The sequence below is a fragment of the Theropithecus gelada genome, chromosome 19 (assembly GCF_003255815.1).
Source record: "Theropithecus gelada isolate Dixy chromosome 19, Tgel_1.0, whole genome shotgun sequence".
Lineage (NCBI taxonomy): Eukaryota > Metazoa > Chordata > Mammalia > Primates > Cercopithecidae > Theropithecus > Theropithecus gelada.
The window spans coordinates 11,035,591-11,047,052 of NC_037687.1; the positions used below are offsets into that span (position 1 = coordinate 11,035,591).

General features: G+C 55.1%; 1 protein-coding gene across 3 annotated transcripts in view; it reads right to left on the reverse strand.

Annotated features, from left to right (window-relative positions):
- DOCK6 (dedicator of cytokinesis 6) overlaps positions 1-11,052 on the reverse strand; it is a 64,262-nt gene extending 53,210 nt beyond the window's left edge. For all 3 annotated transcript variants that reach the window (XM_025367990.1, XM_025367989.1, XM_025367988.1), the window contains exons 1-5: positions 10,960-11,052; positions 1,695-1,782; positions 837-1,012; positions 538-606; positions 175-304 (exon numbers count right to left, since the gene is read on the reverse strand). In XM_025367990.1, the coding sequence (XP_025223775.1) occupies positions 175-304; positions 538-606; positions 837-1,012; positions 1,695-1,782; positions 10,960-11,003 (507 nt within the window). In that variant the 5' untranslated portion in view covers positions 11,004-11,052. The remainder of the gene's footprint in view (positions 1-174; positions 305-537; positions 607-836; positions 1,013-1,694; positions 1,783-10,959) is intronic.
- Between the last annotated feature and the right edge of the window lie 410 nt (positions 11,053-11,462).

Sequence of the window (11,462 nt, forward strand, 5' to 3'; positions counted from 1 at the left end):
AAGCACTCAATAAATGTTTACAATTATGACCCCTAACTTTTTACTCATGGGGACTGATGCAATTCCTTTTGAGCTCAAGACTGTTCGGGTCATTTCCTGTCACATGTGACCAAAACCTGAGACTGGAGCCTCCACACATACCCCTTCAGTGACCCCAGCCAGGGAATTCCTCACCGAGTCCTCAGGGCCGGACCTCTCATCTCCAGAAGCATCCTGCTCAAAGACCTGGCGGGGGAGGCCCTTCTGTCGCTCTCGCTGTGTCTCCGTGGTGACGGGGCTGTATGCTGCACTCAGGTACTGATACCTAGCAGGAAACGAGGCTGGGCAGGTAGGGAGGGCTGAGGGCCCCCAGGGGCTCCCCAGTGTGTTCCGACACACCTACTCGGCCCCTACGAAGCCACCCTCCTCGTGCTCCACCTGACAAGTTTGCCTGCTCTTGCAGGGACAATGGGCAGATACACAGTAGGACCGGCTGCAGACATCAGCTCAGCCCTTTTGGGTTCCGAACCCCCTGAGCTGTCCCCAAGTCAGACTCACCTTCTGTGGACGATGACCCAGTCCTCGATATACATCTCCACTGCGGCCCTCACCTGAGCATCCAGTTTTCTGTAGCAAAAGAAGATCAGGGTAAACAGAGGCAGGGTCTCTGCGAATCCCTCTGCTAGCCTGTAAGGTTGGCACTGTCCTGCCTATTCCAGACAGGGAGAGACAGAGGCTCAGAGAAAAAGCATGGCTTGTCCAAGGTCACGGCCCAGCCAGAAGCTGAACTCGGGCGGTTGATGTGGATGGCAGAGACAGAGTGGAATCACAGGCTGAGAGGGTGTGGGACTACCCACTCATCCTTGGGGATCCCGGGCTCTGTGGTCCGGCATTCCCGGGGCTGCAGCAGCAGCTCCAAGTCGTCAGCTGGGAATTCGACCAGGTCCCTGAGGGGCCCGGGCTCAGCGTCTGGTGGCCGGCTCAGAAGTACATCCTCAAAGTCCAGGGGCTCGACAACTTCAGTCAGTGGGACCTGGATTGGAGCAAAGTGGCTGTGATCGCACTGCCCAGGAGGCTGAGTGGAGGCGTGAGGCAGGGGTGGGTGCGTGCTGGCTTCAAACTCAAATAGGAGAGCGGTGGGAGCCATGGAGGGTGTTGGAGCTACGGAGGAGCCATGGAGGAGGGTGACCTCAGACTCTCCAGCCCCACCTCAGCTTTCCCTGCCCTGCCCCTCCCTCCAGGGGCTCCAGGAAGGAAATCACACCCCATGCCTGGAAGGGCAGAAACTAACAGTGGAAGGAAAGAAATGTTGACAGAGGCCAGGCAAGACACAATTCCTAAATCCCTCCCACCCCTCTGGGCAACATGGATGGCCCCACCCCTCTTAGGCAAAAGCCACTCCCCTCCCCAACTTCCCTCCTCCATCCCCATCTGGGTGGTCCAGGTGGCTGGAGGTGGGGGACATCAGCGGGGAGCCACTCCCCCTGGACCACCCACAGGGTGACAAGCAGCTGCAGGGAGAGTGGCCACAGGAATTGGTGACAGTACGAGGACCAGGGCAGGGACTCCCTCCCCTCACACTGCTGGGTCTCTCTTGGTTTCCCCATAGGACAGGCCACAGGAGGGAGGGGGTGGGATAGAACCTAGGCCAAGGAAGCCCCTACCTCTGTCTGAGAGAAGGCAGGGGGCTGGAGGTGGACCCCCCAAATACTTACCCCCAGGGAGCTGCTGCAGCGTCTGCTGGAGCTGGGGGAGCCACTGCGTTCCCGGGACACCTGCTTCCGCACCTCTGCGGCCACCGTCCTGCAAAGACAGAGAGGGGGCCATTGGGGACAGGAAAACTCAGGCAGTGGGGCCGACAGATTCCTGCTAGGAGGAAAATGCAACTTGTGGAAAGGAATAAATAGGCCAAGGGCCAAGAGAACCAGGAGTGCTGAGGCTTTAAGAGCCCCCAGCTCCCAGTTCCCCCAACCTCTTCCCCATCAAGCACAGATCAGGAGAGGGGAATGCTGCCACCAGTGGGGTTTAAAGCCATCACGGACTCTCCTTCCCCTCCCAGCTGGGCCTGTGGCCTTCCAGGTCTGCGGGGAGGCCCACGGGTCCCTGGCCTCTGTTCCCTCATCTGGGGGACCTCTGTCCACCCTACTGTTCCCCAACACACCCAGCTCTCCCCCGGGACCCCATCCAGAACATACATCCCTTCCCATCCTTGCTTTGGGGCCTGGATAAGTCATTTCCACCTCTGAGCCTCAGTTTACCCATCTGTAGCTGATGCCCTGACTTCACAGGGCTACTGGGGAGGGCAGAGCCTGGGGCCTGGCCTGAAGTCACAGAGATCTTGAGATGAGGCCATTGTGTCAGAGGTCAACCTGGCCTGGGGGGCCCAGAACTAGGAGGCCTTTTAAGTAACCCCATGCAACCAAGGTGGGCCCTGGGGCCTTCCTGGGCCACCTGGATCTGAGCAGGCCTTCAAAATCAGGGAGGATGGCCGGGTGTGGTGGTTCACACCTGTAATCCCAGCACTTTGAGAGGCTGAGGCAGGCGGATCACCTGAGGTCAGAAGTTCAAGATGGGCCTGGCCAACAAGGGGAAACCCCATCTCTACTAAAAATACAAAAATTAGCTGGACGCCTATAGTCCCAGCTAATACTCAGGAGGCTGAGGCAGGATAATCGCTTGAACCCAGGAGGTGCAGGTTGCAGTGAGCCGAGATTGCGTCACTGTACCCCAACCTGGGCGACAGAGCAAGACTTTGTCTCAAAAAAAAAAAAAAAAAAAAAATCAAGGAGGATGGGGGTAAAGGGGCAAGACTGGCAGTAGAGGGGACTGCAGGAATGTGGAGCAGAACCAATGGGCACAGGGATGGCTCAGGCCTCCAATTCCTCTGGCTGAGCTCAGGAGGGGACGAGAGAGAGCCACGCAGTTAGCTGGGGGTAGAGGGTGCCCGGCAGGGGGCACAGCGGGTACAAAGGACCTGAGACTGGGTTTCATGCTTTGAGTGTGGAGACTCCCGCTCCCTGGGGTCTCTGTGAAGGCAGGAGCTAGGGCTGTGTGTCCCCCAAAGAGGGCCTTGCACATACTAGGCACTCACTCCATTTTTTTTTTTTTTTTTTTTTTTTGAGACGGAGTTTCACTTGTTGCCCAGGCTGGAGTGCAATGGCACAATCTCAGCTCAGTGCAACCTCCGCCTCCCGGGTTCAAGTGATTCTCCTGCCTCGGCCTCCTGAGTAGCTGGGATTACAAGCATGTGCCACCAGCCCGGCTAATTTTTTGTATTTTTAGCAGAGATGGGGTTTAACAATGTTGGCCAGGCTGGTCTCAAACTCCTGACCTCAGGTGATACAACTGCCTCAGCCTCCCAAAGTGCTGTGATTAGCAGCATAAGCCACCGCTGCTGACCTACTTTTTTTTTGAGACAGGGTGGCTCTGTTGCCCAGGCTGGAGTGTACTGGCACGATATCAGCTCACTTCAATCTCCGCCTCCCAGACTCAAGTGATCCTCCTCCCACCTCAGCCTCCCAAGTAGCTGTGATTACAGTGTATACCACCAAGCCTGGTTAATCTTTCTATTTTCAGTAGAGACAGGGTCTTGCCATGTTGCGCAGGCTGGTCTCGAACTCCTGACCTCAAGTGATCCGCCTGCCTAGTACATTTTTTTGATAGAATGAGTGAGTCCCGCTGGGCGCAGTGGCTCGTGTCTGTAATCCCAGCACTTTGGGAGGCCGAGACAGGCAGATCACGAGGTCAGGAGATTGAGACCATCCTAACTAATACAGTGAAACCCCATCTCTACTAAAAATACAAAAAAATGGCCGGGCGCGGTGGCTCAAGTCTGTAATCCCAGCACTTTGGGAGGCCGAGACGGGCGGATCACGAGGTCAGGAGATCGGGACCATCCTGGCGAATATGGTGAAACCCCGTCTCTACTAAAAAAAAAATACAAAAAACTAGCCGGGCAAGGTGGCGGGTGCCTGTAGTCCCAGCTACTCGGGAGGCTGAGGCAGGAGAATGGCGTGAACCCTGGAGGCAGACCTTGCAGTGAGCTGAGATCTGGCCACTGCACTCCAGCTCGGGAGAGAGAGCGAGACTCCGTCTCAAAAAAAAAAAACAAAAAAACAAAAAAATTAGTCGGGCATGGTGGCAGGTGCCTGTAGTCCCAGCTACTTGGGAGGCTGAGGCAGGAGAATGGCGGGAACCCGGGAGGCGGAGTTTGCAGTGAGCAGAGATCACGCTACTGCACTCCAGCCTGGGCGACAGACTGAGATTCCATCTCAAAAAAAAAAAAAAAAAAAAAAAAAGAGTGAGTCCCTTCCAGTCTTCTTCTACAACTTGCCCAAATCTGCTGAGTGAGGGAAAGCCCCAGGTCATCTGGCTGTGTGACTTTGGCCAGGTAGGATACCCTCTCTGGACCTCAGTCCCTCTTAAAATAGAGAAGCTGATTGCCTGGGTTTTCAGGTCTTACTCCCTTCTGCTTCCCAATTCCCTGTGTAATTGTAGATTTTTTTTTTTTTTTTTGAGACGGAGTCTCGCTCTGTTGCCCAGGCTGGAGTGCAGTGGTGCAATCTTGGCTTACTGCAAGCTCCACCTTCCCGGTTCACGCCATTCTCCTGCCTCAGCCTCCTGAGTAGCTGGGATTACAGGCACCCACCACCAAGCCCAGCTAATTTTTTGTATTTTTAGTAGAGACGGGGTTTCACCATGTTAGCCAGGATGGTCTCGATCTCCTGACCTCATGATACGCCCATCTCGGCCTCCCAAATTGCTGGGATTACAGGCGTGAGTCACCACACCTGGCCAGTAAATTTTCATAATAAAAAGTTGTGCTCAGCCAGGCACAGTGGCTCACACCGCTAATCCCAAGTTCTCTGGGAGGCTGAAGCAGAAGGATCACTTGAGGCCAGGAGTTCAAGACCAGCCTGGGCATGCCACTGGGTAAACTGGACCCTGAACAACATTAAAAGTAAATACATGTATCTCTCAGCCACTCATGGACCTAGTGCTCACCAAAGAGCTGGGTTATCAACAAGCCTCCCCAGGTGGGGACAAAGTTGTAGGGAGACCCCATTTCTACAAAAAATTTAAAAATTAGCTACTCAGGAGGCTGAGGCAGGAGGATAACTTGAGTATGGGAGGTAGAGGCTGTAGTGAGCTATGATTGTTGTGCCACTGGACTCCAGCCTGAATGACAGAGCAAGACCCTGTCTCAAAACAAAACAAAATAATTAACCCGGTGCGGTGGCTCACGCCTGTAATCCCAGCTCTTTGGGAGGCCGAGGTGGGTGGATCACTTGAGGTCAGGCATTTGAGACCAGCTTGGCCAACATGGTGAAACCCCATCTCTACTAAAAATACAAAAGTTAGCTGGGTGTGGTGGCACGCACCTGTAATCCCAGCTACTTGGGTGGCTGAGGCATGAGAATCACTCGAATCCAGGAGGTGGAGGTTGCAGTGAGCCAAGATTGCACCACTACATTCCAGCCTGGGCGATGGAGTGAGGCTCTGCCCCAAAAAAGGAAAAAAAAAAAATTGTATGGGTCAAAACCAAAACTTGATCATGACCTTCATACAATGTGGAGGTCTCTAGTTGGAGACCCCGGTCGCCCTCCTCCATCCCCATATTCGATCCATTTTCACTCTTAACGGTCTTGGATTCTTGCTTCTACTGACTGGGGGGTTGAGAAAGGCACTTGTGGGGCATTCAAAGGATGTGAAACATTAGGGCTTTTGTCTTGAAATTCCCAAAGTCGGGCTGCTGCCTCCAGAATCCTGGGCACACAGGGGCTGGGGGATAATTTACAAAAGATGCTGAGACAGGGGACAAAGCTGTACCCTGGTCCCAGCTGTTCTGCAGCTGCTGCTCCAGTGGAGGGAGAGGGGAGGAAGGACGCCTGGGCCTCCAGCTTCATTTTCCCCTTGGCCTTGGAGAGAGGCCCCTGCAGTGGGAAAACGCCAGGCCTGCAACACCACGGCCGCAGAGCCAGCTGACTGCATCACAGGACTCTGAACGAAGCCGCTGAACATGGATGAGTTACCATCAGTCTCTCAGCCTCAGGGCTCTGGCCACTACCCACCTTCTCGAGCTGTTCTGAGTATAAGGCTTTGTAGGCCGGGCGCGGTGGCTCAAGCCTGTAATCCCAGCACTTTGGGAGGCCGAGACGGGCAGATCACGAGGTCAGGAGATCGAGACCATCCTGGCTAACACAGTGAAACCCCGTCTCTACTAAAAAATACAAAAAACTAGCCGGGCGCGGTGGCGGGCGTCTGTAGTCCCAGCTACTCGGGAGGCTGAGGCAGGAGAATGGCGTGAACCCGGGAGGCGGAGCTTGCAGTGAGCTGAGATTGGGCCACTGCACTCCAGCCTGGGCGGCAGAGCGAGACTCCGTCTCAAAAAAAAAAAAAAGGCTTTGTACACAGAAAGTGCTTAATTAGGGCTTGCTGCCACCAGGTTGTCTTCAAAGACAATCCTAGGCAGCTGGGATTTCCGATCCTGTTTTGTTTTTTGTTTTTATTTTTATTTATTTATTTATTTATTTGAGACAGAGTTTTGCTCTTATTGTCCAGGCTGAAGTGCAGTGGCGTGATCTCGGCTCACTGCAACCTCCACCTCCTGGGTTCAAGCGATTCTCCTGCTTCAGCCTCCTGAGTAGCTGGGATTAGGGGCGCGTGCCACCACGTCTGGCTAATTTTTTGTATTTTTAGTAGAGATGGGGTTTCACCATCTTGGCCAGGCTGGTCTCGAACTCCTGACCTCTGGTGATCCACCCGCCTCAGCCTCCCAAACTCCTGGAATTACAGGCGTGAGCCACTGTGTCCAGCCTGTTTTTGGTTTGTGTGTGTGTGTGTGTGTTTTTGAGACAGGTCTTACTGTCACCCAGGCTGGAGTGCAGTGGTGCAATCACGGCTCACTGCAGCCTCAGCCTCCTGTGTTCAAGCAATCCTCCAGCCTCAGCCTCCCGAGTAGCTGGGACAACCGGTGCACACCACCATTCTTGGCTAATTAAATTTTTTTTTTTTTTTTTTTTTTGTAGAAATGGGGGTCTCACTATGTTGCCTAGGCTGGTCTCAAATTCCTGACTTCCCATGATCTTCCTGCCTCAGCCTCCCAAAGTGCTGGGATTACAGGTGTGAGCCACTGTGCCCGGCCTCTGACCCTGTTTTTACACCAAGGTGAGACATAGATGACAACCATGAGAGTCAGGCATGTTGGCTCGCACCTGCAATCCCAGTGCTTTGGGAGGCCAAGGTGAGAGGATCGCTTGAGCTCGGGAGTTTGAGGCTGCAGTGATTGCACCAGTGCACTCCAGCCTGGGCTACAGAGACACTGTCTCTTACAAAAAAAACAAGGCGGGCACCGTGGCTTATGCCTGTAATCCCAGCACTTTGGGAGGCCGAGGTGGGCAGATCATCTGAGGTCAGGAGTTTGAGACCAGCCTGGCCAACATGGTGAAACCCCGTCTCCACTAAAAATACAAACATTAGCCAGGCATGGTGGCACATGCTGGTAATGCCAGCTACTCGAGAGGCTGAGGCAAGAGAATCACTTGAACCCAGGAGGTGGAGGTTGCAGTGAGCCAAGATTGCTCCACTGTACTCCAGCCTAGGCAACAGAATGAGATTCTGTCTCAAAAAAAAAAAAAAAAAAAAAAAAATCCATCTATAAGCCAGGTGTGGTGGCTCATGTCTACATTCCCAGCATTTTGGGAGGCTGAGATGGGAGGATCACACGAGGCCAGGAGTTCAAGACCAGCTTGGGCAACATAGCGAGACCCCATTTCTAATAAACACAAATGTACACACACACACACACACACACACACACAGAGAAAAAACCATCTGTGATTATTAAGCAAGGTTGAAAATATGCCAATCCAACAATTCCACTCCAAGGTGTAGATACTCAGAAGGAAACACATGGCCAAGAATGTTGACATCTCTGACCATGACAGCTCCAAAGTGAAACTCACATGTTCACTGACCAAAGATGGGGAAATAAATGCCCGAGGCAGGGGAGTACTACCCAGCAACGAAAAAGGATGCAGGCAATGGCCCAGCTGAGCCTTTCTGACACGATGCTGAGTGAGCAAAGTTGGGCACGTGGATGCAACATCCCATGATTTAGTTTATATGACAACCTAAAACAGGCGAGATCAGGTAGGGCTGCTGGCATGGGGCAGGGAGCCAAGAAGGTGGAGATGGTCCCCATAGGAAATTGACCAAGTGGCCGTTTCCCTGCCCTTTGCTTTCTAATTATTCTTTGAAATTTCCACTTTTCTTTCTCTCCCTCTCTTTTTATTTTTATTTTTTTCTTTTCTTGAGCTGGAGTCTCTGTCGTCCAGGCTTGAGCGCAGTGGCGCGATCTCAGCTCGCTGCAACCTCCACGTCCCGGATTCAAGCGATTCTCCTGCCTCAGCCTCCCAAGTAGCTGGGATTACAGGCACCCACCACCACGCCCAGCTATTTTGGACATACAGACCAAATTTTGGACATACAGACCAAAATGCAAAGAAACAGACAGCAGGCTGAGCACAATGGCTCATGCCTGTAATCCCAGCATTTGGGAGGCTGAGGCAGGAGGATCACTTGAGCCCAGGAGTTTGAGGCCAGCCTGGGCGAGATAGTGAGATCCCATTTCTACAAAAGGTTAAAAAGTTAGCCAAGTGTTGCAGCATACACCTGTAGTCCCAGTTACTTGGGAGGCTGAGGCAGGAGGATCACTTGAGCCTGGGAGGTTGAGGTTGCAGTGAGCCAAGGTATCACCACTGCCCTCCAGCCTGGGTGACAGCCTGTATTAAAAAAAAAAAAAAAGGCCGGGCATGGTGGCTCAAGCCTGTAATCCCAGCACTTTGGGAGGCCGAGATGGGCGGATCACGAGGTCAGGAGATCGAGACCATCCTGGCTAACACGGTGAAACCCCATCTCTACTGAAAAAATACAAAAATCTAGCCGGGCGTGGTGGCGGCGCCTGTAGTCCCAGCTACTTGGGAGGCTGAGGCAGGAGACTGGCGTGAACCCGGGAGGCAGAGCTTGCAGTGAGCTGAGATCCGGCCACTGCACTCCAGCCTGGGCGACAGAGCGAGCCTCCGTCTCAAAAATAAATAAATAAATAAATAAATAAAATAAAATGCACACCTATGACCCAACAATTCCACCCTCAGAAACTTCTGCACATGCCCCAAGAGACAGTAGAAGAATNCAAAAAAAAAAAAAAAAAAAAAAAAAAAGCCTGGGCGCAGTGGCTCACATCTGTAATCCCAGCACTTTGGGAGTTATGCAGATCACCTGAGGTCAGGAGTTTTTGACCAGCCTGGTCAACATGGTGAAACAACCTCTCTACTAAAAATTCAAAAATTAGCTGGGTGTGGTGGCAGGCACCTGTAATCCTAGCTACTTACGAAGCTGAGACACAAGAATTGCTTGAACCCGGGAGGCAGAGTTTGCAGTGAGCTGAGATTGTGCCATTGCACTCCAGCCTGGGTGACAGAGCAAGACTGTCTCAAAAAAAAAAAAAAGAAAAGAAAAGGAAAAGAAAAATAAAAATAGACAGCCATAATATTTGCATCCTCAGAGATGCCAAAGGTCTAAGACACAATGCCAATTTACAGACAAAGATAATGATAGAACATAAAAATTGCCCAGCCATTATGCCCCAGCCACCAGGTCTCTTCCCTCCTCTGCTGAGAACTCCCCATGGCTTCCACCTCACTTGGGGTCAAAAGTCAAAGTCCCCTGCACAGCCCACAAGACCCTGTACATTCTACTACTACTGTCCCCCTCCAGCTCTCTGTTCCTGCCTCAGGGCCTTTGCACAAACCCTTCCCACTCTTCCCCCACAAACAGGTGTCGATCCCTCCCTCATCTCCTTGAGGTTTTTACTCAAAGGCACCTGCTCATCCAGGCCTTCCTGACCCACCTCCTGCATCTCAAGCAGCCCCCACCCTCCCATCCCCCTTCCCTGTCTTCTTGTCTCCACAGCACTTGTCACTGACAGGTAATCTACTTGATCAGGCTTCTGGTCTCTCTCTGCTACTATATCCCAAGAGGGGGATCTTTTCTCTCCAGGAGACCAGCGCCCAACCCACAGGGCAGCTCTTTCACCTGGGGGCAGACAGGACAGGTCCCCCGGGGAGAGGATACCTTAGTTTCTGAACGCACCCTTGTCGCAAAGACCCGCCCCCGCCAACTGGGGGCGAGGCTTTTCAGCCCCAAAGAGTCTGATATCCCCCTCCCAGGCTGTGACTCTCACAATCCCCAGTGGCCACGGAAATGAATCCCCCAGCGCCTGGGGCCTGTCCCCTCCCTTGTCTGCCCACCAGCTGGTTCTGTCCCCAGCCCCCACTCCCTCCATTCAATCACCCATCCATCCCCAGTGCGGTCCAGCCCGTGCTGGAAGAGCCTGAAGCAGAAGGTGGGGGAGCGCCCACAGCTGTCCCCTTTCCCCCCCCGACAGCTGGGCACCGGACCCTGGAGGGGGAAGGGCACAGGAAACTCCTCAAGGGGTTTCAAACGCCACCAAGGAGCCCATCTCTGTCCCCAAATCTCTGAGCCTGGAGCCCCAAACCAGGCACTGAGGAGGGAACAGAAAGTCCGGCCCACCCCGATCTCCGAGGGCGCGGGGACAGTGAGGGGCCAAGAGAGGCGGACGGGGCGCGCAGGGAGTTCAGGGGGCGCCCGGCATCCGCAACCCCGCGCCACCTCCTCCGCGAAGCCCTCCGGACACACCCCCGAGAGTCACGGAGGCAGAACTGCAGCCGCCATCGCGCTCCCAGCCCCGACGCGACTCCTATCTGGGACCCCCGCCGGGACCCCCGCGGGCCTCCCCGCCTTCTCCCGCTCCCAGCCCCTGCCGGAGGAAGCTGGCGGGACGCGGGCCGAGGCGGAAAGGGGTTTAATTGGGGGCGCCCCGGCGGGGAGGGTCACACCGCCCCGGGGCGGGGCCGGGCCACGTGGGGGAGGTGGGAGGGGGCCCCGCGGCCACGCTACCTGTTGATCTTGTGCGCGAAGGCGCGGCGCTCGGCGGCCGCCATGGTCCCCGCGTCCCGCCGCCGCCGCCGCCCCGCGTCCCGGCCCCGCCGCCGCCGCTGCCGCCTGCCGGTTCTGGGCAGCCGGGGCGGGGCGGGGCCGGCGCGGGGGCGGGGCCCTTCCGGGTGGCCCGGGCCGCTCCGTGCTGCCCCTGCCGGCCGGAGGGGTCGCCTGGCGTCCTGGGGGCTGGGGAAACTGAGGCTGGGGACGGAGAGGAGGCCCCGGGATCCAGGCTGGGTGGGCCCCAGCCTCCCGGGCTCGGGGGACGCTCTTTCTACCCTAGGAGAGGGGCTGGGGAAACTGAGGCTGAGGAGGGAAGTTAGGGAAAGGAGGCGCTGGGACCCAGACTGGGGGTGCCCCAGACTGCCCGGCTGGCGGGGCGCTCTTTCCACCCTGGGGGCTGGGTTGGAGAAACTGAGCCTGAGGCGGGAGGGAGGGAAGGGAGGCGCTGAGACCCAGGCTAG